The sequence below is a fragment of the Mugil cephalus genome, chromosome 7, assembly GCF_022458985.1.
Source record: "Mugil cephalus isolate CIBA_MC_2020 chromosome 7, CIBA_Mcephalus_1.1, whole genome shotgun sequence".
In the NCBI taxonomy this organism is placed as follows: Eukaryota; Metazoa; Chordata; class Actinopteri; order Mugiliformes; family Mugilidae; genus Mugil; species Mugil cephalus.
Window position 1 is genome coordinate 13,077,837 of NC_061776.1, and position 27,823 is coordinate 13,105,659.

The 27,823-nt window shown below is 43.4% G+C and overlaps 1 protein-coding gene across 2 annotated transcripts; it reads left to right on the forward strand.

Annotated features, from left to right (window-relative positions):
* The first annotated feature begins 58 nt into the window (after positions 1–58).
* rock1 (Rho-associated, coiled-coil containing protein kinase 1) lies at positions 59–27,737 on the forward strand. 2 transcript variants are annotated; one of them, XM_047589621.1, is made up of 33 exons: positions 59–984; positions 10,934–11,015; positions 12,799–12,899; positions 13,015–13,152; positions 13,298–13,473; positions 14,216–14,300; positions 14,498–14,642; positions 14,745–14,883; positions 15,138–15,229; positions 16,820–16,979; positions 17,195–17,267; positions 17,362–17,450; positions 17,779–17,827; positions 18,034–18,169; positions 18,306–18,397; positions 18,490–18,736; positions 19,154–19,260; positions 19,370–19,520; positions 20,172–20,332; positions 20,426–20,610; positions 21,158–21,227; positions 21,315–21,418; positions 21,557–21,722; positions 21,808–21,901; positions 21,983–22,071; positions 22,176–22,367; positions 22,459–22,624; positions 24,740–24,810; positions 24,929–25,017; positions 25,117–25,195; positions 25,274–25,535; positions 26,779–26,986; positions 27,215–27,737. In XM_047589621.1, exons 1-33 carry the CDS (start codon positions 892–894, stop codon positions 27,264–27,266), a joined length of 4,143 nt encoding a protein of 1,380 aa, XP_047445577.1. In that variant the 5' UTR covers positions 59–891; the 3' UTR covers positions 27,267–27,737. The 2 variants fall into 2 exon arrangements, with proteins under 2 accessions (XP_047445577.1, XP_047445578.1); XM_047589622.1 differs by having other exon boundaries at positions 60–984; positions 27,670–27,737.
* The last annotated feature ends 86 nt before the right edge of the window (positions 27,738–27,823 follow it).

The following is a 27,823-nucleotide window of genomic DNA, read 5'->3' on the forward strand; positions in this document are numbered from 1 at the left end:
TACCTTGTCATGTTTGAGAGCAGCAACGTGTTGCCTTCACGGGTCTGTGAACTCTTTGAATGCGTCTCGGCCGCGCACATGCGCAGTCCTTGACATTTTGAAGTAGCTTCTCCGGGGTGTTTGAACAGGAAGGCGGACATGTTGGCCAGGCTGTGGGAGAAAATCGGGCATCGTCTGCGATTGTTTTCCGAAGACTAACACACATCAAAACCCGGTTTATACATATCCAGCCTGAGAGATGAAGCGGTTTGGAAGGGAAACAGTCGACAGCCAGTGACAATGCACGGGATGCACCGGAGGAACCGCAGCTAAACGCCGTAAAGAGTCCGTGTTTAAAAACTGGTCGAAATTTGGAAGAAGCAGAAGTTTTTTTCCCACCACTTCTACTTTTGAGCTGTCAGATTGGTTTGTCGTATTTCTGCAAAAGGGCCCTGACACGGATATGGGAACGGGCCCGGACTAGCCCTCAAGTCAAACTCCTGCTTTTTCAGACGGACTCTGCAGTTAACGTTTTAGTTGCCTTTTGTTTTGGATGCACCAACGTTTTAAGCCCTTGTCCTCGGTGGCATCCATCCCACGGAGGCTGTCTAATCTGCTGCCGCATTTCTCTCCACCGCTGAAGTTGTTTGCCAGCCGCAACGGGGAAAACAATCTTTCGGCTACCGAAAATGTGGCTTTCGCATGCTCGGTGCCACCCGAAAGTCTTCGTTGTCTGTGAGAGCTCGAGGAGAACGATGTATTTTCTCTGAAGTGTAAAGTTCACACGAAGAAAGGAACATTTGGCTACATAGCTACGGCTGGCTGCTAACGCTAGCTAGCCAGCCTTCTGCCTCGTCAGTGAGCTGGTTTCTGTTCATAACCCGACCTCGGGACTGAGTTTTTGGCAGCAAAATGTCCACCGGGGAGAGTATGGAGGCTCGGTTTGAAAAAATCGATGCCATGCTGAAGGACCCAAAGTCAGAAATAAACACGGATTGTCTACTGGTAAGTTTGTAGCTGGCTGGCTACGTTAGCTGAAGTGGCGAGTCAGCCATTCGGGGTCAGTCTACTCCTTGGAGCAGAAATTCTTTCCGACACTTCGTCTCAATTATCGGCGAAGAAATGCTGACATTGACGCACACACATAGCCAGTTTGGCTATAACGTGTTAAAAAAAAAGCAGCCCACGTCTTTTGTGTTAGTGTGTGTTGACTTTAATGCAGCCCACAATTGTCAAACAAACAAAGAAACAAGCAACAAAAAACACAATGTTCATCGTGCAGTAGTGTTTTCCACCTCATATCTAACTTGATGTGCATTCATGTGCATGCAAGCACTGTGTTAAATGTTCTTTTTTGGCCCAATAGACCTTTTATATTTGAGTACACCACCTGTTTTCATCTAAAAAAAAAAAAAAGTGACCATACGTGATTCATGGGTGCACGCAACAGTCAATATCCAGCTCATGTTCATAACCCACAGCACCACAGATATCACTTTCTTTTTCTTAGAGAGAGAGGGAGACTTTCATAATTTACTAAAATGGTGAACATTTATTTTGTTGTGTTAAGATAGCTGTTCAAGAGGACGTCACCTCGTCCCCATAAAAACAAGGAAAATTTACGTTTTGCACGTTTTAACTTGTTGAATTTAACCCTAACGCAATATAAGGGTTGAAGCCTCTTTTCCCACAGGCACATACAGTGAAATTATTGTCGTGAATCAGAAAATAATTTATTGGCAAGTATGGAATTTGCCTTGGTGTTTGTTGCATAAAAAAAAATAGAAATAAAATAGTAAACGTTTGCACACCCAATATACAAACAATATGTTTAAACTGTACATCAGTATAGGGGGCAGTGCAGTGATACCCTGCAAGTAGTGAAGGATCTGTTAAAGCGAAGATGACAGATGTCCATTGTTGCGTTTTCCACCAGAGACGGGCACGCTGTCAAAATACGTGTGGGTTAGGGCGAGTTGGTTGGCCTAATTATTTGTGTTGTCATGAGCGTGTAGTTGATATTATTAGAAATTGGGTGGTTAGCTGCGCTGTTTTGTCTGGATCTACTCATCTAACCTCCACATTAAGCGACGGGCCTCCTGCAAGCCTGTTGTAACCTGCAGGCCTCCAGCTGCATCAGTACACCTGTTGACTGGAGTTTTGCCTCGACTGCTTCCTGTCTGTGGGTGACGGCTCACGAAGCGACTCTCTCCTCCGTCTGAGGGAAGGAGGCGGCCGCTTCCACCCGCTTAACCCTCCAGCGACGCCGTCATCGGGCTTCGTTACGCTGCGGCGCTCTCGGGAACTGACTCACCGTGGAGTGGATGCTGCTGGGTGGGGGGGGGGCGGCGTTGTTGTGTCAAGAGTTTGTTGATATCAGGAGCACTTTGGTGTGCGGATGACGGGGGGGCGGCGGGTGTTTTCACAAGGATTTGGCTCGTAGTGACTCGCGGGGGTCGGCTCGGGCTCGGGCTCGAATATCTGGTGCGATTAAACCAACATTGATGTGTGTAATTGGGTGGAAAAAAAAAAAACTGCCCCGGTTTTTTCGTGGACTGAAGCTAGCAGCTTAATTTTGTGTTTGCTTTTTTTTTTTGCCTAGGGCCCATCACCTCACTGTGACTCGCTCAGGTGCTCTGGACTTACGCCCATGCTCGTTGATTTAATAATTCCCGCGGCGTATCTAGATTGCGTGATACTGGATGGATGAAGTGGCGGACTGATTTACTAAACAAGGGAACATAACGATAGTGTACGTTTGGAAAGGGGGCTTGTCCTAAAACTCCACCCACACACCCACCTTGGAGTGTTTGTGTACAGACTACTGTAGATTGCCGTCTTTTCAAAAAGAAAACTTGCTCATTATCTTTGACCTCCCATCATGTCGCAAAAAAAAAAAAGAGTTTATTGAACTCACCTAAAAGAGTTTGTGATCTACATTTTTAATGGCAAAAAGCTGTGGGGACTGCTCCTTCTGGCAACCGCACACACAAGGGTGTTGTTTGTCTTTTTTTCCCCTCTCCGCAATCTCCCCTGATCAATGAATGGAGGCCTTTTGCCGAGGCTCTCTCTGCCACCATGCAACTCCACCCACAGCTTAATAAAATTCCATGCTAATCAAATAACCTCTTGTCTTTGACTGGCCTGGAGTTCCCTGTACGTCCCAGAGCCATTCTACATGTCTGGAGAGAGTTGAGACCGAGCAGGCAGCTCTGAGGTAGCTGGGTGTGGGCTCCGCTCTCTACCCATAAACCAAAATTATGTGGACTGAAGACTCATGTTTCTGAGGGCTGTGAATCAGGACATTTAACTCATAAAGCAGCCAACATGCTTGGCTATGAGTAATAGGTTCCATCAGAATGCACAATACGAGCCTTTTACAGGCCGCGTCTCTGTACCTGGGATTGCTTTCTGTCTGAAGCAAAGCGCTGGAAATACTTCTTCCCTGTACAAGCTCGGTCTGTGTTGTGTGATGGTGACATTTGGCCTGTACCTCACCATTCAGGGATTGCGTATCTACTCGCTGTTTTCCTACGCCAGTTGCCCTTATCTTCACCCTCTAAATAAATCCTGCTCGGAGTGAAGAGTTGCCTTATCTGGATGGCCTGCCCCCTCCCCAATCATTGTGCTCTAGATGGGCTTCTAAAGAGCCAATCTGCACAGACAGAATTCCTGACATTGTGATGTGAAAGCTCAGTGCCATTAAGGGCCAGAGCATTGTCCGTATTAGGGTTGGGCAATCGCACAAATACACAAATATATCGGCGATTGGCCATCACAGGCTGCTGTTGTCGTAGGTTCAGGGGCAATTTTAAAAACATTTTTCCAGCACGGTTTACTGGTCTGCGTCCATTAGAATTAAACTCTGCAGTAATAACGTGTGCACCAATGAAAACTGGCAGTTCTGACTGTGTCAGAATCATCTTTAGTGGTCACTCCCTGATTGATTGGCGCTGGAAAGCAATAGCAGTTCAGTTAACGGAGTGTTTTTCAGTTCATTTGATCAAATAATTTGTTCTAAATTGAACTTGTGCAGAGGAAGTCGGAGAAAATATTAGGCAGACTGTTTTTTTTAGCTGCGCTTGGTCTGAAAGTGGTAAAGTGGAGTTTCTTAATCATCTGCTAAATTAATGGTTGAACTGATGCGTTAGAACTTGTTTTTTTTTTGTTGTTTTTTTCTTCTTTTTTTTTTTGCGTCTATTTGAGATACTCAAAGGCTTCCTGGCATGGTCGTTGTTCTTGCTTGATACTTGGTGTGCGCTCACGTCTCTGTTTGATCCCTCTTTCATCTGTTAGTTGGGCTTTAAATCTGTAATAAGAGTAATTACAGGAAACAGCAATGCCAATAAACCAGATTGGTAGACAGTGATTGAGTGGTGCATGTACATGTTTGGGTGGATGCTCTTACTTTGAAGTGATTTAGGATGTGAGTCGATGCTGAAATTGTTAAAATCAGCCTGTGTATCAGTTCTTGTAGGTCACTAAGAGGAAAAAAAAGAAAAATCAGCTTTGTGGTCATATTTATCTTGCTTAAATAAAGTACCACTTCTCTGAGCCAGTGTACAAAGGCATCTGTAGTAAATGAGAGCGTCTGAATGTGTAAATAATCATATTTGTAGGTTAACGCCTGCCAGGACCTGTCACCCAAATTAGATTTCATCCCACAACATCAGCGCTTGATTAATACTTAGGCCTGATAACGTAATAATGGTGGTTAAGCAACGAAGACCCTATGGAAATTCTTCATCTCCTGCTTTGCAATTAAATCCGAATTCAGCCCAGTTTTCAGAAATAAGCATTTAAAAGAAACTCTATAGATGCTAATCATGAAAAAACTTAGTTCTGCCAGAGGTAAACACACAACTGCTAAACAGAGTCTGTACACGTTGCCTGTTCCTTCATTGTTTTCTCTATTTAGGCTCAACCTGAGTAATGGCCGCACTACGGCAAATGTCTGTTTGCCTATGTTGCTTGCTCGCCCAGGTCTCGGCGACCTTTGCCTTTTAATGTACAAACCTCACCTGTAAGGTGTTGTCTGTGCTGATAATGCAGCTGTCGTCCGTGTGGTTCTAGATTCACAGACAGATCTGCACAGAGGGACACTTATGTCCAAGCTTTTAGGTGTCCTCGTTTAGTACGTAGGCGTGTCAGGGAATTTTCATAGTGGATGTAACTGTTGAATAAACCAGCGTTCACACTGGGTCCAGTACTGTTTACCTGACATATAACCCATACTACAGGCTGACTGCGCTCGAACTGGTTAAAGTTGAGCACCGTGTACAATTGGCTTCCACCCGACACTAGTTGTGACCGTCAAATAAACCATACAGTAGGATTTCTGGTTCCTTTCTCTTTTATGATTGCTCTATACTTTCAGCAACAAAAAAAAAATAATGTTCAGCAGCATGACCTTTAATGCTGAGTCAGTGGCTTGCATTTTTACGTAATGAATAGCATTTATACATGGACCATTTAATGAAAATGTCAGCAGATGTCTAACAATAATCCTGTTACTCAGTCTCTTCAGTCAGTTGGTCATCCAGGTAATTGCAACATCCTTGAATTATCCTATACACAGTGGAGGATAATGTAACTGCTAAAACAAAAAAACAAACAAAAAAAAAACGCTAGGCTGCATCTAAAGTAGTAAAATAACTCTTTATACTTTGAAAAACACACAGAACGTGTGTAAACTATATGTGAATATAGTTTTTTGGCTTAAAAAACTTGATTATTTTGATGGATCGCACAATCTCAGTTTGTAAAATATATCTTTGCGCTAAAGGTTATATCCAGCGTTTGATCCGTCCCCATTGTGAGACAGACTGAGCTCTGTCAGTTGTAAACTGCTCTCCTCAGCTATTCAGTTATAGGAGCAACAATTGGCTGAGCTATTTGTAGCTCTGCATTCCCTCAACTGAGCTGATTATGTGCAGGAATGCATACTAAAATTATGCAGTCTTTTAATAAAGAAAGGTTTTTTTTTTTTATTTTTAGTCACCCGCTGAACTTTTTTTGTTGTTGTTGTTGTTAAGGACTTAAATCCCATGTCCTATTTATAGAGGGCTCTGCAACCAATTTTCAGCGAAGATGTTTAAAGTGAACTGAATTGATGTCTAGTTGGGACGAAGCATTAAAAACTCCTCGGAATCGCACGCAGGAAAGCAGAGTTTTCGCCTGAGAATCCCAGCGCTCGGTCAGTGGAAACACGTGAGCGCTCTCCACTGTTGCAATAACTCAATTATATTTTCACATGAAAGCATTTGTGACAGTGATTCCTGCTCACTGGGACCTCATAAGAAAGTGGAATGCCCCTGGTTTGCCACCCCTGGGTTCACTGTCGCTGCCATTTATCCAGTAGAGTTGTTAGATGTGCAGCCTTTCTAGGTAAGTGGGATTTCCTGTCAGTAGATATTATCTGCAGCAGGAGTGTGCATAAATGGTTCGGACAAAGTGCTTGGTCCAAAAAAATAAAAAATAAAAGCAAGTGAAAGGCTCACTGGTGCGTTTCCAGAGTGTTCCAAACTGTTCAACGCAACCTTAGATATTCATTTATCTTTGACTACCATAGCCGAGAATAAGCAAGGGGGAAGCAGTGCGGTGTTTCATGCTTTGAATGGCTTCATTGGTTTGTATGATCACATTTGTGTTTACATGGGCACAGCCTGCAGGGGAACTGCCTTTATTTGCATGGCGAACTGAATGCCACTCCGCACAATGGCCCACATGTGGAAAGCATATTGTCTTGAAGAGGTGGCAAAAAAGGAAGTGAGAAGCAGGGCTCGACTTAGGCCAGTCCACATGCCTTGTGCTGGCATGCAGAAAGGGATGATGTGGCTGAGTCTCTCATGGAAATTTTAACTCAGACTTTAATGTCTGGAAAAGAGCTTGTGTGTTGTGTGGATTTCTCTCCCCTAAAGCTTAAGGAATAGGAGAAATAATTACCATATGTAATGTCAACCACCGGCTTAGTGTTAGTTTTTTTTTTTGAAACATTTTTTTTTAGAACTATACATTTTTTTTTATTTTTTTTTACATAACTACCACATTTCATTAATATGGTGATGAGACAGTTTTTGGGATTATTATTCTGCGTCGCCCTCCGGGTACAGCAGCATCAGCAGAAATAAGATAACAGGGAGCCTTGCACGCTCTGGTCTGTTTTCTTTGCAATTTTTCCCAAGACTGCCACATAATGAAACATAGCCCGTGGACTGCTGCCTCCCGTTGCCAGTCACACTGTGTACACCATATGCTTGGTTTTACTTCCACTTGCCATTTGGATGTGTGGTGAAACGTCTTGAAGAAAACTCAACCAAGACCGGTTGTGCTTTGTTTTGGATACACCGTGTACTTGAATGTCTGAGAATCTGCACACGCATGATTTTGCTGCGTTTCTGATGAGTGTGATTGCAGGATATCTTGTATGTCCAGTTCTCCCAAACTCTTTAATGTTATATTTATATGTATTCGTGTGTTCTGTCTGCGCTACTAACACATTCTGAACCCATATGAACCCTTGGAAATTGCCATGTGTGGCACAAGTGCTTATCTTGGGAAATTTCTCTGAATTAGTGGTTCAGAAAAAGCTTCGTCAGTTATCCTGTTCCATCAGCCTGCAGCTGATTTTAAGAACGATCCATGTTAGTGCTGCCTTCTCCCCCCATTATAGTCGTTCAGACAAAACTGACCCAGATGTTGTTTGGTCACTGAACGCAAAACCAACTTTCTTTTCTTACCGATGTGTTGAATTTGATAGCACTGTTATGTCACTACGTAAGCGAGGCAGCTATTCCACGTGGTGACTTATCCTCCGTGGCTTGAGATGAAAAAACGTTCATCTGCAGGCAGAAACGCGATACTTAGATATACTTTTATAGTGTAAATATATCTGTGAGGTCATTGTAGAAGGTGCTGCATATCAATGCACAGTGCTACAAACTATCAGGGAAATATTAGGCTTTTTTGCTCGACTATAAATAGTCTATATTTATTGAAAGAATTGCCCCAAAAATTTCCTTTGTATCGTCAAACATGTCAGAGTTGTTAATCTCGCTCTACAACTGCCCTGAAATCTGTTTACCTGAGCGCAGGTGACACCACAATAGAGATGCAAATGCTGAAATTGAAACTGGAAGCAGTTAGTCCACACGGAGGGCGTGCTCTTCACTGTTATCTAAGTGAATTTTGCATCTTATATGGTCCTCCCTGTCTTGTGAGTAAGATTTCCCTGGAAGGCCTTGAGGGAATTTGTCAAATATTTGGCAGAAACGATGAATTTGCCTTCGGTGGTCAAAGATCAAGGCCGTTGTGACCTTATGGAACATACTTTTGGCCACAAGTTAAGTTTTCATACGGCATTTCTGACTGAATTGGAGCGACACCTCGTCACTTCATTAATCTGGATCACAGCCTTAACGGGTTATTGAGCATCAGGTGGTTGTTGTTGCACCACGTTATGAAGCTTTCTGTATCAGTCCTGTGCAAAAACAATCAGCGCAACAGAATTATCATTATCATCCATCTCATTGTGGTATTAATATGTAATAATATTTAATATTTAAATTAGGATAGAGTCTGCATTTCATAAATCAAACGAATCTGCAGCCTGACTTGTTTGTTGGAGGTAATTCTTGTTGCTCCGTGAATAGAAGCATGGCTGTCATAGTCTTTTCTTTGTTTTTTCCTTCATTTGTTCTCCGATTGGACCAGCCAGCTCCGCATGGACCAGCCCTCCAATCCTTCCGCCTTCCCGTCACAGTGTTTAAACACAGAGCTGATTGAAAATAAGACTCACTCTGTGACTCTGTACTTGGGATGGAGTTTTTTTTTTTTTTTTTTTTCCCGCTCCCTTCCTTCACTTTTTGTTGAGAACTTGTTTGGCCACATACCTAAAATAGCTCTCTGACGTGTACGGTCCTGTTAAGGAATGTTACTGTGGCTGTCCAGAGTTCTCTGCGGCAGGAAGTTATGCAAACGTGCATTGCTGAGCACAGAGCCTTGTGATTAGGGTCCTGAAGGACTCGGTTCTTCTGCGTTTTCTTTTTCCAGTGTAGGCCGTATGGCCAACAAGGACCCCTTCTCTCCCAGCCAATGGTCCGTCTTGTGTAAATACCGTCGGCTCCTGAAATCCTTTTTTTCTTTTTTTTTCTTTTTTTCTAAGATGAGCAGATGATCGCTCTGCTTTAATCACATCCTTCCCACTCGTTAATTTCCAGCGCTCTGTCCCAATAAACATCTGCGTTGCTTTTTCGCCTTCTCACCGACCGCTCTCCACCTCACGTCGTGTTTTTTCCTCGTCCCCGTTTCCACCCATCCTGCAGGGCATTTTCTCGTCTTGCGTCTCGCGCGGTGGGGCATGGCCCTGACCTCCACTGTTGAGTGGAAGCGGCAGAGTTGCCTAAGAGGATTCCTCGCCTTGTCTGAGCTGCTGATTCATCGTGTGTCATCAGTGCTTGGCTCGGAGCCCTGAAAAGAAATGTGTCATTAACACAATATAATTTACAATACCGAATAGAAAGATTGCTGCTGCGATAGCGACGTTCAGAGATAATGACTCTTATGTCAACCACATTAATACATTTTAAGAGAAGCTCAGCTCCAACATGTGCCTCTGACCTTTTAAAGGAGGAAACTGTGGACTAGCTGACCTGTGACACTGTCACCAGAGGCCCCCGTTTTCAACATCTGGCTCACACCTGCTGGCGGCTGTGCGTGGCCGTACGTGTGTCCAAGCGTTTGCGCTCGTCTTGTTTCAGCCATTCAGGATTATGGAAGATTAGATTAAACCCTGCCAGTGGCACTTATTCTCCTGCCTACCGTGAGGCAGGTTAGCTCCTGTGTATGTTTACAGCTCTTGATGTTTAAAGCTCTCACACACACACACACACACACACACACACACAGAGTTCAAAAGGGTATTGGTGGTTTGAGCTTTTTATTTTATTTTTATTTTTTTGACACTGCCGTCGTTCTCAGCCTTGTTTTTACTGTTAACAGGGATGAAGATGAAGAAGTTTTGATGAGGGGGGGATACTGGGGAAGGGGCGCAACGTTTGACACAGGAGTAGCTTCTATAAAATCAGTGGGTGTTGCAGGGCTGCATGTCTCTCCCTAGGTCAGTCGTAAGACATTATATCTAATTTCTGTACTTTTATAAGAAACGTTTGAAAACGTGGGAAATTTGCTTATTGACTTCTATTTTTTTTTTTTTTATAAACTTCATAGCTGCATTTCTGCCCTACACTTAACTGTATCCCATCCTTGGACACAACTGCCAATAACATCATCATCATCATAATAGTAGAGCCAAGTATTTTTTTTTTTGATACCTTGTCTTGCTCAAAGAAAGTGAGAAAGTAGTTATGAAAGTGGCTGCCTCTTCAAATAAACGAACGAGCTATCGAAAGCGCACTTTCAGGTTAATAATATACGCCAGAGTCAGTGTGACGGGAGGACGTGACGGGCTCCCACTGGCAATTAGTCACTGTTGTTTGTGGATGATGTGGCAGACGACTGAAGCAGACAGAGGTGTGTTGAGATAGAGCGGAAGCTTGAATGCAGCCGGTTGCCGGGAAAGCAATAAAGGAGTTTATGAAGGTAAAGAAGTGGACGAGTCTGTCATCTGCCACATTACGGTTGCCGACGGCAGAAACGGAAACGAGCTAATAAAAACTGCAGACAACTGTAATAAAAAAAAAAAAAAAGATAAGATAAGCAAAGGAGACGCATTTTTGTCAGGCAACCACTGCTTTGTACAAGATTTAGAAAAATTATATTTAGGTCCAGGTATCTTAGAGCTCCTAAATAAGAGACAGGATATATATATATATAACTATAACTCAATCTGTATTTTATACTACAAGTATCTCAGTGAACTTTTACATTTTAAGCTGAAATGTCACTTACATGCTGTTGTTTTTCCTGCTTGTTAACCCTTCTCCTCTTCCAACAGGATGGCTTGGATGCTCTGGTATACGACCTGGACTTTCCTGCCCTTAGGAAAAACAAGAGCATTGACAACTTTTTGAATAGATGTAAGTAGTCACACCAGCCCCCACCCCGCCGTGTGGTCTTCTTCAACGTCGGTTCACTTCGCCCCGTCTGCGTTTCCATCCCCCCCCCCCCGTTACATGCAGCTGTGAGCCCAGGCTCAGAAACCAAGGCTGCTTTTTGGGTCACTGCCTCTATGTGGGCTCGGACACAATAGGTGTCTGCCCAGTGTCCCCAACAAAGGGGCTTTCATAAATGGATGGTGACCCACATGATGCCTCTCAAGGTCTCCTCTTTTTCGTTCGGCCCTCAGAGCGGGTAAACCACAGAATATCGACCCAAAAGATTTGCCGTGATGCTAAATCTCCGTCCTTAACAGATCTACTGTAACTGGCCAATTCTCTGCAATTACATTTCTAGGAAATAGCGGCTATCATGTTACAGTGTTTATCCCAGAGCTTGTTCTTATAAAGCCAGCAGTGTCTGAGGTGCAGGGTGGAGGGTGGGGGGGTGGGGGTTGGGCTTTGGTGTCGTAACTTCGGGCCTATATGTCTTCAATTTCCTGAATTACGTATGCATGCACGTACGTATAATTTAACCAAAACACGCAAACCGAAGTAAACTTGGAACAACACATTCTTACTTTCCGTCGATCTTCTGTTACGACTGCTGCGCGGTGCATTCACATGCAGCATTGATTGGGACAGCGGTGGCTTTTATGGCGAAACGACTGGTGTTTTGCATGCGCTGCAAATGCACAGATTGCACATTTGGTGTTTTATATTTGAATAATCATGCCGGGTTGCTGTAAACCCTGGGGAAAAAACTGCCATTAGGCATCTCCTCACTTACTCTTGCTCATGTCCTTTTGTGTAAAGCACTCATGGATATGGACTAGATATGTACTGAGACGCCCGAAGGCCTCTTCGCTCTCCGTGAACTCTCTCCATGCATTGTGTGTTGCATCAGAATCAAATCAGCTGACTGCTCTACTGTATATACTGTATACTGCGACCTACTCTCACACACACACACACACACACACACACACACACACACACACACACACACACACACACACAAAATCCTGTGTCTCATTTCTCAACCTTATCTTCATGGTTGTCTGGGATTTTTCAAGAAGCCACTGTGATCTTGGGAACCCACGCTTAAAGTGGAAGTGCCTCACAAATGTTCTTATTCTAATAGCGTAGGACTTTCTCTTTATTTTTAGCCCACTTGAACTTGGATGCCCCCACACCTCCTCTTTTCCATGCGTTCCCGTGCCAGTTATGACCCATGCGAATTGAAAATTATCCCCCTAGTACAGCCATGACCAAATTAGGCTGAGTAGTGGATGCTATCTCCCCTTGGGGAGTGAGAATTATTACATCAGGGAGAGGCCAGCTCTCAGTAAGCAACAAACTTTCCCTAAACTCTATCTCTCAGCTGTGCAGCAGAGCCGTCGGCTTTTACTGGTTTGTTTACCGACCAGCGGGATGCTCCTTTGAAAGTGGCATAACTCTCAAATATATATTAAACTGTGAAAGCGAGATATTTGTAAATGGATCTTCTTTTTGAAATGCAGCCACCAGTCAGTGTATTTTAATGACGAATAATGACACAATAGAAACCGTATTGCGCAAGCTCTCACGTGCACTTCGCTGCATTGACTCTGAAGTCACTCATTTGACCGCCTTTGTGCATGTTGTGCTTCAGTGCCTAAGGTTATGAATTGGCTTCTCTTAATGGTCAGTGCAACATCTAACCGCAGTGAGCGCGCAGCTACTGTTTAGCATTAACCGCCCGTCATCGCTTGTTTTTCTCCAGACAAAGAAACCATTAGTAAAATCCGAGACCTGCGGATGAAAGCAGAAGATTATGAGGTGGTTAAAGTTATCGGGAGGGGAGCGTTTGGAGAGGTGCAGTTGGTAAGAATATGATTTTATTTTATTTTATTATTTAATTTATTTAATGCTCCGAAACAACCCCGTGAAGTCTGCATGTGTGCGTCTAACTTGACTGTGACTTAACCACTTTTTTCAGGTAAGACACAAAGCCACATGCAAAGTATACGCCATGAAGCTGCTGAGCAAGTTCGAGATGATCAAGAGGTCGGATTCTGCTTTCTTCTGGGAGGAGAGGGACATCATGGCTTTTGCCAACAGCCCGTGGGTGGTGCAGGTACAATCAGCTTTTAAAACCTGTTCCTAAATATATTATTATTATTACATGTACCGGCCACATGCGCGCCCAGCCTCTTACGTTAGTCTGAAATAATAACTTAATCTTTGAATGACAATGTTATGATTTCTCTCTGCTTTTCTAGCTTTTTTTCGCTTTCCAAGATGACCGCTACCTCTACATGGTGATGGAATACATGCCCGGTGGCGACTTGGTTAACTTGATGAGCAACTTTGACGTCCCAGAGAAGTGGGCCCGCTTTTACACAGCCGAGGTGGTGCTGGCTCTGGATGGAATTCACTCTATGGGCTTCATTCACAGGTGACCGTGCAAAAAAAACAAACCAAAAAAAAAAAACAAAAACTCCAACACAGGATCCTTTGTTTCCTCAACATGTGATAATCTTTAAGGTTTAATTTCCTGTTTTCTAACTGTTGATGTTTTGTTGCATCACTTCTTGTACTCACAGACTTTTGAATGAGTTGTACTTGCTGTCGTCATATCTACGTTTTATTTAACAGTGGCTTAAGTTCCCTTTAAGGTCTTTCCAACTCATTGCCATCATGGTGACTGTTAGTCTGACGTATGTCTTGGAATAGCAGGGTAATAAATTTCTCTAACAGCAGCCCCGGAATATATTTTTCTTTCAAATAAATAAGCGGTAGTAATCATTTTAATCAATTATAGGATTCTGTAACACAGGTGCAGGGGTGGAAAATTCATGCCATGCCGGTTGTGGCCCAGACTCTCACCCGTTCGCTTGCTGGACATTGGAAGGAAATTTCATGAAAACATAAATTCTTCTCCCTCAATTCCCTGCTCACTTCATAGCTCATTACTTCTGAGCTATTTCTGCAATCGGGTGCAGCTTCTCTAGCCACCAAGAGCACTGTTTTTCTTTTCTTTCACCTCCTACGTTAACTGGTTTAGTGCGACCACAGCTTTTGAATTTTAATAGATGTTCTTTGTTTACCTGGTTGCCTCATTAGGTGCATGTTTTTTCTTAATTTTTAACATATATGGGTATGTTTGTACTCAAACTGCTATGTGTTTGTCTCTCTAGGGATGTGAAGCCTGATAACATGTTGCTAGACAAAGCAGGACACTTAAAACTTGCAGACTTCGGGACCTGCATGAAAATGAACAAGGTAACAGACACAAAATCTTATGACATAACAACGGTGGATAATAATATTTTTGTGTCATTATAAAAAAAAAACATGCTCTTTTTATTTTTTATTTCATAGACTAAACCATTTTGACAAAAAGAAATGAGAATTATTTTGCTGAAATACTTATTTATGTAACATTTTATTTATTTATTTGTAATGTTTCCTCCCTTCAGGACGGTATGGTACGATGTGACACAGCAGTGGGAACTCCAGACTACATTTCGCCCGAGGTACTGAAATCCCAAGGAGGGGACGGCTATTACGGCAGAGAGTGCGACTGGTGGTCGGTGGGAGTGTTCCTGTACGAAATGCTAGTTGGTGGGTGATCATTTAAAGACGAGTTCTGGAAAAAGACAACTCATGTATTCATTTCCAGCGACCCATGTGAGTGACCTTTGCTTCGTCTTTCGTGGTCCGCAGGCGATACTCCCTTCTACGCCGACTCGTTGGTGGGGACCTACAGCAAAATCATGAACCACAAGAACGCCCTGACCTTTCCCGACGACAGCGACATCTCCAACGATGCCAAGAATCTCATATGTGCTTTCCTGACTGACAGGTTAGATAGCGACGGACCGAGCAGGGGATTATGAAGAGGGTCTTTATCTGAAGACCTTTTCCTTGTTTAGGCATGCATTGTGTGCAGGTGCAGGGGGGGCGCTCGGCGGAAAGAATCTGGGCAAAAATGTCCATGATAGCATAGATAATGCTAACCCTCTCTGTATCAAGTTATTTAATAAATACTTTCTTCTGGTGGGGAGGAAAAAAACTGACTGTTAACAATCAGACCTAATGTCTTCCCGACTCCCACAGAGAAGTTCGACTCGGCCGTAACGGCGTAGATGAGATAAAGAGACATCCCTTCTTCAAGAACGACCAGTGGACGTGGGAGAACATCCGAGAGAGTAAGAGCTTTTTCACTGTTTAGATTAGAGATTTCTTCCTCCGTGCCTCCCGTTTCATTTGGCAGCCCGTCCTCCGTTGCTGCAGTCTTGTAGGCAGCCATCATGTTTTCCATTTGACCTACTACAGACAGTTGCAGGAAATTCTTGCAGACGAGCCATTCATTCAGTATCCTTTGCAGGACCGAACGTGATTCCTGCTCGCAGCAATAATTGGCAGGCCAGCATTTTTGAGGCCAACAATAGGGGAAGGAGCTCAATGCAAATGTTAATGCTCTGGGATTGACGGTGGAGCGGGGAGAGATTAGAAGTGGATGGATTAATCCAGTTGCTGTAGTCTGTTTTTTAGTGGCTTTATATTTAATAAACTACTGGGCTGAAGACGGCACTTCAGTTTTGTCTACTTCTGAGGTTCAGTGGATGACAAGTTCTACTATTTGGTTACTTTCCCTTGTTTTAAAGATGGCTTCAAAACAGATACGTCCTTCTGTAATAAATCTGAAGGAAACCTAAATACTTGTTTTTGAACCTATTTTCTATCTGGTGTCAATCTACCTCACAAGCTGGGTTTGCGTGGAGTCGTATATTCTGATTGAAATCTGTTTAGAATTAAATTTCATTTGGTTACACAGGGGTAGAATATTCCTTTTCCCAAACCGATCAAAAGTAAACGCCGAAAAAGTCGAGCTCCATTCTGTCTGAACATGCTCTGTCTTGACGGAAATACGCAGTGATGTTCGAGTGACGTTTCCTCAACTGATCTTCAGCTCCGCTGAGTTTGTTTTTAACAACAACTCTGCAGGAACAAGACATTATCGCGCACCGAGATCTGCGCATGTCACATGTCTGTAAATGGCCGTCAGATCATCAGATCGGAACAGATCACCTCACATGTGAACAGCTGACCTGAAACCTTCAAGTGGAATGAGGAAAAAAGTCTCCATATAAACCCAGCTACAGTTAAAGTTGAAAAACACTGAACCCTCCTACGGGTCAGTTGAACCCCAGCAACTTAAACCTCCAAGAAATGATCAAAGTTAAAAAAATAAATAAAAAAATCCTTAGGCTATGTGTCACATACTTTATATCTGTTTGCTGACTGTCTAAATAACTCTTTAAATATAAACAACCCCCCATCCCAGTTATACATCCAGAATACCTCTTATATGACTCTGGAGAAATACATCACCATAAAATCTCACTGATTGACTTTAGAATGGAAAAGCGATGTGTTTAAGTGGTTTTATATCATTTCTAAGTACATATTCCTGTTATTTATAACATTTGGTATGAAAAACTATTATCACATCTATTATCAGGAATAGTGACACTGTCTGTGTCCCTATTAAATTAGTAAAAGTCACTAAATATGACGCAAAGAAAAAGTTAATCATATATTTAGAGATTAAACACTGAATGGGGTCAAACTGAGCCCAAAGATAACAGGAGGATTAAACACATGAAATGGGAGGCTGTTCAGAAAAACCTCTCCAACTTGTATCATTCTGTACATCACTCTATTCTGTATCGAATTGTCTTCCCTGGTTTTTCCTCCATCACCATGAATCTTTTGCCTCTTTGTGCCGTGTGCAGCGGCCGCCCCCGTAGTGCCTGAACTGAGCTGCGACACCGACACCAGTAACTTTGACGACATCGAAGAGGATCGGGGGGAGGAGGAGACCTTTCCAATTCCTAAGGCCTTTGTGGGCAACCAGCTCCCCTTTGTAGGCTTCACATACTACAGCAGTCAACAGTAAGTCGACCGACCTCCGCCTGTAGCACCGAATCATTCGTCATGGTGAACATTGCTTGAACACGTCATTTTACTACATTTTTACTCATTTTGCTGGGTATTTATTGAAGAACTCAGTTGTTGGTTCACTCTTCACCCAGCTTTACTTTAATTGTTACACTTAGACGTCCATAACGAAATGTTTTATTTATTTATTTATTTATTTCACTTCCCAGTCTTTTGCGCAGCCTTACCGCCTCAAAGGCCAGCGACAAACGTGGCAGTTCCACAAAAGAAGAGAAGAGTCATGTGAGTAGAAGACGGCAGCAAAGAAGAAGCTCTTTGAGATTCAGAGTATCCTCTAGTTTTTCCATCTAATCTGATAAATTTGAATGTGTTTTAGCTGGAGAACCTGCAGAAACGGATCTACCAACTGGAGGAGCAGCTCCACAGTGAGATGCAGCTGAAGGATGAGCTGGAACAGAAATGCAGGTACGGAATAAATTATTTATTTATTTTTTACATAAAAGTCGGCTACTTACTTAGTCAAACTAAAACATGATGCAAATTCTCCTAATGGACTGTTGCAGAGCGCAGATATGGAAAGAAGAGTTACATGTAGTGAGGTTATATTCAGATGCAGTTATGTTGCTTCTAGTTAAGCAAGATTTTTTTTTTTAAATGTGGCCAGCAGGTAACTTATTTTGATTGTATTATTTTAATTTAAATAAAATATGATCTGAGAGTTTTACATGACGCAATCTACCTGAGATTTGATTCTGCCTATACTTCACTTTTCTCCTCACTCTGTTCTTCCCAGGACATCAAACACAAAGATCGAAAAGATCATGAAAGAGCTGGATGAAGAGGTTAAACGCTTTTCTTCTCTTAAAAATTCTCATGAGCAAATGATGAATAAATTCCCAACTTTTAAAACCACGCCTAAACTCAATCCGCCGCTTTTTAGTTTGTGGTACTAACACGCCCAGTGAAATGGAGCACGTTTTAGCATCGGTGGCTCGCATGAGTTTGGGCTTCCTCCACGTCTCAGCTGCTCTGGTGTTTCTTGCTACAGGCGAATCTGAGGAAGAGCGCGGAGGGCAGCTTGTCTCTACTGGAGAAGGACAAGATCATGCAGCAGCACAGGTTCACGGAGTACCAAAGAAAAGCCGACCAGGACGCGGAGAAGAGACGCAATTTGGAGAATGAGGGTGAAGATAATGAAGCGCTTCTGATGTATTATTTAGCCGCTTGAAATTAGATTATAGAGCAGATGCAGTCGCTGAATATATGAATGTGAATGGAACTCGGCATATATTTACTTTTTGTTTTTCTTTTTCTTTCTAGTGTCAAATCTGAGAGAACAGCTTGAAGACATGAAGAAGATCAGCCAGAACTCGCAGGCCTCAAATGACAAGATCGTCCAGTTGCAGAATCAGGTGACTACAGCGTGCATATGCACGTACACAGTCTGCGCCAACGGAGCTCACAGCCACTAAACTGCATTGTCTCCCCGTGTTTGACCCGATAGCTGGAAGAGGCCAACGATTTGCTGCGTGCGGAGTCTGACACGGCTGCGAGACTGAGGAAGAGCCACACGGAGATGGCGAAGTCGATGAGCCAGTTGGAAACGTTGAACCGCGAGCTGCAGGAGAGGAGCCGAGGCGTGGACGGGGAGAAGGCGCAGCTTCAGAAGGAGCTCCTGCTCCTCCAGAGCACCCTGGACTCAGAGCGGAGGAACAACAGCCAGGGCTCGGAGGAAATCAGGGAGCTGCAAGGTGACAAGCTAATGACACGTCAAAATGATACCAAACACGCCACATCTGCTTTCAGTATGACTCTTCTTAGATCCACGGATGTAGGTGAAAAAGCAACAGAGCTCGCCGTGTGTGGTTACAAATCTCTTTAGCACTAATCTCCCTCTCATTCAGTTATTTGAGATGTCTGCGCAGCTTCCTCATGCTGATACAAGTCGTACCCAAACTCTTACAGCACCCACAGCATTCTGATCCCTGCTTATGTAAATTATATAAAAAAATACTGGAAAATAAGGAACTGTGATGACATTAAAGTCGTGTTCAGGAAGTGGAGGACGGCAAGAGACAAGGATGTGAAAACTCTGAATTATTTGAGCGACCGCTTCATGATTCTGACTTTATTCGTGATTCTGACTTAACCTTTATTTTTTATTCCAGCGAGAATGGCAGGGCTGCAGGAGGACAACAAGAACTTGAAGCTCAGCCTCTCCAAAGTGGAATCAGACCGCAAACAAGCCCAGGAAAAAAGCAATAACCTCGAAAAGGTTTGCGCAAATACTACAAATAGAAACAGTAGTGCATATTCTCTGCACGAGTGCTTCTCTAATATGTGCAGTTATGATTAATGTCGTCTGGTTTTCGTCCTCCGTGTAGGAAAAGAACAACCTGGAGATAGACCTGAACTACAAGCTGAAGACCCTGCAGCAGCGCCTGGAGCAGGAGCAGACGGAGCACAGGGTGACGCGGGCACAGCTGACCGACAAATACGAGTCTATCGAAGAAGCCAAATCAGCTGCCATGAGCGGTAGGCCAGCCCCCCCCCCCCCCCCCCCCCCCCCCGGGCCGCGACGCGCGCGACCCTTCCCCATCTTTATTTCACTTAACTTCTTCCTCACCTCACCAGCCTCTCTCTGCCTCGTCTTTTCCTTTCCACTATCTGATCAGAAGTCACCTCCAGGTGCTGTTTGGATGACAGGAATTCAAGGAGTGTAAGCTAGCGAGCATGTTGGGGCACTTCCTCATTGCATATTAAAGCTGGACTGGAAAGCAGTCTTTGCTATTGAGTGATTGATCTGTCCAGGTGATTTTTTTGCATTTCATTTCTGGATTAGAGCCTCTACTTGGAGAGATTACGTGTGTGACAACATTTAATATATTTTAACAAACAGATCTAATTCTCGTCTAAGTTTTTACATTCGTCTGTTGCCTATGACCTCATGCATCCACACGGTGTTGTGTTTGTGTCCTTAAGAATACGCAGTTAACAGCAGTTTACGCCTGCCAAGTGTGAAACGGAAAATGTGACTGCGCATCTTGATACATCTAGCATCTTCCTGTGGATTGATTTTGAATGTAGAAGAGTGGCAGCTTGCGTGAACTCTTCCTTTCCTCCCGGTTTTACTGTTTTTGGCTGCGGTCGAAGGAATTAACTGTGATTTCACTGTCCTTCCCACAGCCGTTCAGCAGAAGATGTCGGAAGAAAACGGAGCGAGGATGAGGGCGGAGAGCCGGGTGGTGGAGGTCGAGAAGCAGTGCTCCATGTTGGAGTTTGACCTCAAGCAGTCCGTGCAGAAGATGGAGCAGCTGATGAAGCAAAAGGAGAGGCTGGAGGATGAAGTAAGCTGAGCAGGCTGAGTATGTTTAAAGTTCGACGTCCTTGCTCCCGTCGCCGTTTCCTAAAAGCCCCGTGCCGCCGTCCTCCTCCTCCAGGTGAAGAGTCTGAGGATACAGATGGAACAGGAGTCGAGCAAGCGCGTCCTCGCTCAGAACGACCTGAAGGGCCGCATGCAGGAAGTGGACCGTCTTCGGTGTTCGGAGAAGCAGCTCAAGCAGGAGATCAACACGGCACTAGAGAGTAAACGCTCGTTGGAGTTCCAGCTGGCGCAGCTGACCAAGTAAGTCATCCTTCTCAGTTAGGATTATAAAATCTGAATTGTTTTTGTCATGACAGCCGATTTATATTATATCACTTTGTCTAATGAATATAGTGGGAGATATTGATTCGGTAATAAAATGCTGTTGTGATATTTCAGAAAGGAGATGCTTGCGCCGCTGTGTCTGTTTTCCACTCTGAACCATGCTGACTAACCGCGGCCAGGAGTTGTAATTTTCTGTTATCGTTGAGCCGGCCAGTAATTCTCTTTGGAAGTCAAGGCGTAAATTGCCCGACAATTGCTGCTATTTTTTGAACAAGTGCTATTATTCCAGCTTAGGGCATGACTGTGCCAAAGCGGCTCTGTGACTGTGTTTACACCACAGGATTAGGGTTTACTCCATCCACTCGGCCGCTAATCCGCCGGTCAGCTCATTCTGCTACATGTGCTGGCTCAGAAGAGTAATATTTAGAAAGCACTTGTTGTGTCTAATTGGCTAATTGGATTAAACAGAGAAAAAAAAAAAATAGAAATTTACTGACAAATTTGGTTTCGTGCGTTTTCACAGACAATACCGAGGCAACGAGGGACAGATGAGGGAACTTCAGGACCAGCTTGAGGCCGAACAGTATTTTTCTGTAAGTACGAATCATAGCAGCCCCGTTAGCTCAGCCCTCCTCCAGCGCCGAAATCACCAGCTGAATCGTCTATCCTTCCTCCCCCAGACGCTTTACAAAACTCAGGTCAAGGAACTAAAAGAGGAGATCGAGGAGAGGAACCGGCACGTACAAGAGGCTAATAAAAAAGTGCAGGACTTGTGCAGCGAAAGGTAAGAACTCTCAGGAATGGCGAATACATTTCTGCGTGATGCCCTGTCGTCGTTGTTCGTTTGATGAGAAAATTTCGACTACGTCAAAACGACGAGGACTCTTGTGACTCTATCAAATTGTCTTCATCCTGGACAAAGGGACTCCTTGTCAGCCCAGCTGGATCTGACGGTGACTAAGGCTGAGTCAGAGCAGCTCGCTCGGGCGCTCCAGGAGGAGCAGTGCTTTGAGCTCAGCCAGGAGAACAAGAAAGCGGTGACCAGACACAAGCAGGAGATTGGGGAGAAGGAGGCCACCATCGCACGGGTGAGCAATCAGATTGTTCTTTCGGCGAGGTGCATTACTGCATGATGAGTTCCATTTCTCTAACAATGCTCTCATTTCTCTGCAGCTTGAGGAGTCCAATAAAACTCTGACCAAAGATGTGGAGAATCTCAGTAAAGAGAAGACCGAGTTAAGCGAGAAGCTCCGTATTCAGGAAGAAGGTACCTTTTCTCGATCCTTGTGCGTCACTGTTAATTATTATATTGTTGTGCAATCTGAGCCAATTCACTTTTGCTTTTCAGAGTATGCGGCTCAGAAGGAAGAGATTGCTAATGCAGTCAAGGCCAATTATGAGAAGGTCCTCAACACAGAGCGCACGCTGAAGACTCAGGTTTTTTTGAATTCTTTATTCGTCATTTCATACCGTGCCTGCTGTATATGTGGAGACGACGGCGATTAACGCTTTCCACCTGCACTGCCCTCCCCCATCCGCAGGCGGTGAACAAGCTGGCGGAGATCATGAACCGCAAGGACATGAAGCTGGACCAGAAGAAGAAGGGCAGCACGGCCGACCTGCGGAAGAAGGAGAAGGAGAACCGGAAGCTGCAGCTGGAGCTCAATCAGGAGAAAGACAAGTTTAACCACATGGCCATCAAATACCAGAAGGAGCTGAGCGAGATGCAGGCGGTGGGTTTTTTAAGACGTGGCAGTATTCTACGGTCCAGCCTGATGAGATTTGCCAATTTGTGCCTAAATGTCTTAATCTTTCTGCGAACAGCAACTGGCGGAGGAATGCACGTATCGCAACGAGCTGCAGATGCAGCTGGACAGCAAGGAGAGCGACATAGAGCAGCTGCGGGAGAAACTGAATGACTTGCAGCAGCGCATGGACAACTCCAGCGTGACCAGCCTGCAGACGGACGAGACGGACAGTAACATCGCAGGTATGATCGCACCGGTGACTAACTGGACACAGAGTCCACGTAATGTTCAAGATTTCCATTGTTACAGATCTTGATTCATTGTGTTGTGGTTAATGTGGATTCATTGATGAGAGTCGTCTGTACGTCATCTGGACTGATAGATTTTAATAGATGCATTATTTTCCTTTTTTAACCGGTTGATTTGACATTTGATTTACGTCTAAAACGAAAGAAAAAAGACATAATTAGAGTTTTTTCTCCTTGTTGAATTATTCTATGTGCGTTCATTTTCTATAACAGGTGTAGGAAGGTGAGACATGAGCCGATCTGATGCAGCAGCTCTAACATTAAGACTTGTAGATGTGTTTTCATGTATGCTGGTGTCTGTGGTCATATCATTCTCTCTTTATTTCCCTCATCTCCAGTCGCTTCTCCTTGCTCTTCTTATCTTTGTAAACTCCCATTGCTTTTCCTCTGTGAGTAACTGAGGAGTGGACGAGCTCTTCTTGCCCGGCCTGCTGTTGTGTGTTTGTCATTTTTTCTTTTTCTTTTTTTCTTTTTTTTTTTTTGCTCCTGATTTTATGAATTGTTCTTTTGGGTGTGACGGCTCTCTCTCTGAAGGGAGCACTCAACAGCACTTTTGAAAGAAGCCTGATAAGAGTGGGGAGGATACGACCTTTTGAAAACAGGCAAAAAACAAAAAGGGAAACCCTGATAATAACTAACCCCGGCACGATATTAAGCGCTGGCGTAGGGCTGGTCGGTATACAGGTTCATTCTGAATAGTATTATTTTTTTTGTTCCGTTGAATGAATTTTTAATACACCAGTGTATTTGATTACTCAACGCTGTTTCAGACCAGACCATTTTCAGTGAAGCGCTTCTAAGCACGTATGGTGCAGCTGAGTCACTGCGAGGTGTGGTGAAGATGGAAAGATCCAAAAAAAATTATTACAGCAGCCGGCCGCGCTGCCATTGACATCACAGGCAAAGCAGTTTAAGTATATTTAAATATGAGCAACTATGTCAAAATACATTAAACCATAATTGGCCCCGTTTCTTTATTTCATAACCTTTTCTTTTTCCAACGAGGTCCGAGCTGTGCATGTCCGTGGATTTCCACATGAGCAGGCAGTGCTAACACAGCAAACCTGTTTTACTGCTAGTGTGGGATTATTCTACAGTATTTACTCATCACCACAGTAAAATAGTCCATCCTTAGTCAATCTACCGCATTAAGTCCTCCCTCAACCAGTAGGAAATATTGTGAATACGTGATTATGCAAAAAAAAAAGAAAAAATACCGTCAGAACTGTGACAAAAACCTTTATGTACATGTTTGGTCATACCGCCCAGCCCTACACTGGCAGTTATTGTTCCTAATGTGACCAGCCCCCCCCCCCCCCCCCCCCCCCCCTCCTCCTTCCAACTGTCAAAGCAGAGCAGAGCTTACCAACGACACCCTGTGTGAGGTTTACCGCATCACTCTCAGCAGCTTTCAAACGTGGCCTGAAACTGAAAAAAGTACTGTGCGCGCTTCACCTCACTTGACACTTGTTATCTGTCGGCATGTTCACCGGAAGAACCGTTCATTTGGACACGAAGACTTCCCTCACTTTTAGTAGTTTTTTTTTTAGTTTTTAGTTCACCGATCCCATTGAGCCTGAGTTGTTTCCAGCCGCATGCTCTTATGATTTTAACACCAAATGAAGTAAAAAGTGATGCAACTAATTGAATCCCTGCTGCAAAGCTATCATAGCGTATATAAGATAATTAACTGAAAGCATTGCACTCTCTCCTAACGCGCCGTAAGGAAGGTGCTCGTGCCTAATATTCTCTTCCTGCATGGGAGCACGAAGCAGCCGCGTAGGATGTCTACGCTCATCTAGTGTCACCTACTCCAGTTCAGTTACATCAATGGCAAAACTTCCCGAGGGGCTCATCTGGTGTTTAGAAACATTTACAACCTTTGACTTTTTCCTTTTCTTTTTTTGTTTTCTCCTCCTCCCCCTAGTTGAGTTTGGATCTAATCATTGCATGGCCCCTCTCCCAGTCTCTTCAATTCATTGCACAGATTTTGACTTAATTTTTTATTGTTTTTTTTTTTTTTTTTTTTGCACCTGCGTTGCATTTCAGAATCCAGACTGGAGGGCTGGCTGTCCATTCCTAATCGTGCCAACATCAAGCGATACGGATGGAAAAAGCAGGTGCGTGGCGCGTTTCCATCCTGCGCTTTGTTAAACTTTGTTGTGCCGACGCAACAAATGCTACAAAGTCTTAGAGGGTAAAGCCCGGCTTCCTCTCACTCTGTTTTCATTTTGACAGTATGTGGTGGTGAGCAGCAAGAAGATTCTGTTCTACAACGACGAGCAGGATAAGGAGCAGTCTAACCCCTCAATGGTACTAGATATCGAGTAAGTGATGAGTTTGTTTTTCAGTTTTCCAGTGAAGTAAAGACATAAGGCTGCTCTTTTAGTGATGCAATTTCCTAATTTTGCTCTTTTTTTGTGCAGCAAACTGTTTCACGTGAGACCAGTCACACAAGGAGACGTGTACCGAGCTGAGACAGAGGAGATTCCCAGGATATTCCAGGTAGGAGAGACCCCGTTATCTGTCTTTTTCCTCTCAGTCTGAACCCACGTTTCTAACGAGGCCGCCCTCTCGGTTCAGATCCTGTATGCCAACGAGGGAGAGTGCAGGAAGGAAGTGGACGTGGAGACGGTCCCTCAGGGCGACAAGACCAACTGTCTCCCACACAAAGGCCACGAGTTCATCCCCACGCTGTACCACTTCCCTTCCAACTGCGAGGCCTGCTCCAAACCTCTGTGGCACGTCTTCAAGCCGCCCCCGGCTCTGGAGTGTCGCCGCTGCCACGTCAAGTGCCACAAGGACCACCTCGACAAAAAGGAGGACGTTATTGCTCCTTGCAAAGGTAAAGTCCTGTTTTTCGCCATCGAAGCTGTTACGAACATTTATATTTACATGATCTTTATCTTCAACAATAGTGTTACTTGCTTAGAGTCACCCAACGAGTTAACCTGTAACGTGAATGCTATGATATCGGAAGTCTGAAAATTAGTTGGAAAGTAGAATTTCCGACTTTCCTTGAAGGCAGCATCTAAACCGATGTTTTTTTCTTCGAAGTCACTGTTGTTGGAAAGATGAGAAGAGAGTAAATTTATGAAGCTAGGAGAATGTGTCCTAACTACAAAGGACTTCAAAAAAATAGTAAAAATAATAATAATAACTCATATAGGGTTAGAATACATCTACAGTTTTTTTGTAAAAATTGTTACAGAATTAAATGGTTAAATTGAATAATAATCGTGTAATTATTCAAATAAATTACAGCCCTCCCCCACTGTGCTTGAGGACATAGAGGTTTGTTCCATATAAAATATCCACAAAGCTGATGTTTTTAGTATTTTAAGTCCTCTGTTGGTTCCATATTTAACATCTAGCTGCTTTTGTTGCCAAATTGTGCCCGTTGTTTTACACGTGTGGTGTATTATTACACATGTCTCTGTGTAAGAAAAAAAATTGCGCTAATTTACAGACACGCCCTTAACTCAGTTTACCGTGATTAATTAATTTATTCCATCAAATACCAAGAATTGTAATTCTGTTTTTAATCCTCTGTTTTTTATGATGATCAACAGAACGTTGTTCTCTAATGGAAACTTGTGATGGGCATTTTTTTTAATCATTCATAATATTTATTATTTTATATAATTATTTTATCATTTTATTTTATTTTTTTATTATCATATATTTTATAATTATTTTATAATCTAAAAAAACAAAACAAAAAAAACAATTTGATTTTGTGATTTGATTTATTTGGGGTGTGGTGGTGCGAGGGGAAGCAGATCTAACAAGGCTAGAATAACGCATATATTAATGGAAAACAGTCACAATAAACCAAGTTTTTCAAGAAATTAATAATAAAAAAAAAAAAAAAAGTTATCAGACTTAATATCCGGCTGTAAAAAAATGTCTTAAGTGTCAACTTAAGAGTCTATTCCATAGTTATTACCACGTACGTAAAACTCTCCTCTGCCTCTAGTGGAGCGGTTATGAATGTCCCTCCCCCGTGTTCCGATTAATCGACAATGAACCTAATTCTTGGAGTTTTGTATTTTTAACCTGTGACGCTTTGCCGCCGTCTCCTGCAGTTAACTACGATGTGACCTCTGCCCGGGATATGCTCCTGCTGGCTCTGACCCAAGACGAGCAGAAGAAGTGGATCGGCCACCTTGGAAAGAAGATTCCCAAGACTCCACCGTCGACATTTTCTAGAGCCTCGCCCCGTTCTATGTCCACTCGCTCCGGACCCAACCAGTCCTTCCGCAAGAACCCTAAAAGCAATACAGGAAAGCTGAGGTAACTTGACGGTTTGGATCTGTAGTATTAACATTATTGCATGTAAATATTTTTTTCACACATTAATCGTATAATCACTGTATTAAATGTGTATGAAGCAGTTTTTTCCGGCGGTAAGTCAGTGTGTGTTGCAGTCTGCAGTCCTTTTTTTTTTTTTAAATCCCATTTTGTGAGCTGAGATGTGGTCGAGTCCGTCACGTGACCTGCTGTTTGTCTCCTGTGTTGTAGCAGAGCGCAGTCCAGCCTCCACTCAGCAGACACAACATCCAGCACTTGTTGACAGGAACTTCTTCAGAAAGTGCTAACGTTTTTTTTTTTTTTTTTTTTTTTTTTTTTTTTTAGAATTTTCTCTACTTCTTTAAGCTTGTCTATTTATTATTAATTGCGTTACTGGGTGTTTCTAACACGAGAGACACTTCCTGGTGGGTTGGTTTGACTCCTGGGTTCTATCCAGTTGACACTTGGGATTTTTCTAATTGGCACTAATGAGTTGTTGGGTAACTAACTTAATAGGATGGTCCACGTTAAGGATTTTTACATGATGTGTCGGACGTGTGTTAACGGTGTTACAGTGTCTTTAAACCAGCTCTTCTGTTGTTTGTCCTAGATTGGGTGACTAACCAAGGTTAAGATATTGTCTGCCTTTTACTGGACACCTGTCTCTGTTTTCTGCTTTCTTTCAGCTAACCATCTGAACCGTTGGGATTTCTTTCTGGACTCTAAAACTTTTCCCTACTTCCTGAAAAAACGGGAAAAAAAAAACCTAAAAAAAAAAACGGAAAACCTGTATTGCATAGAAAATTTCATTAAAAACAAAAAATTCTATATATATATCGA

Coding starts and splice junctions, on each gene's coding strand:
- rock1 (XM_047589621.1), top strand. CDS start 892: ATGTCCACCGGGGAGAGTATGGAGGCTCGGTTTGAAAAAATCGATGCC. Junction 17,451..17,778: donor GAGCTGGAACAGAAATGCAG/GTACGGAATAAA, acceptor TGTTCTTCCCAG/GACATCAAACACAAAGATCG. Junction 21,419..21,556: donor CAGGACTTGTGCAGCGAAAG/GTAAGAACTCTC, acceptor TCCTGGACAAAG/GGACTCCTTGTCAGCCCAGC.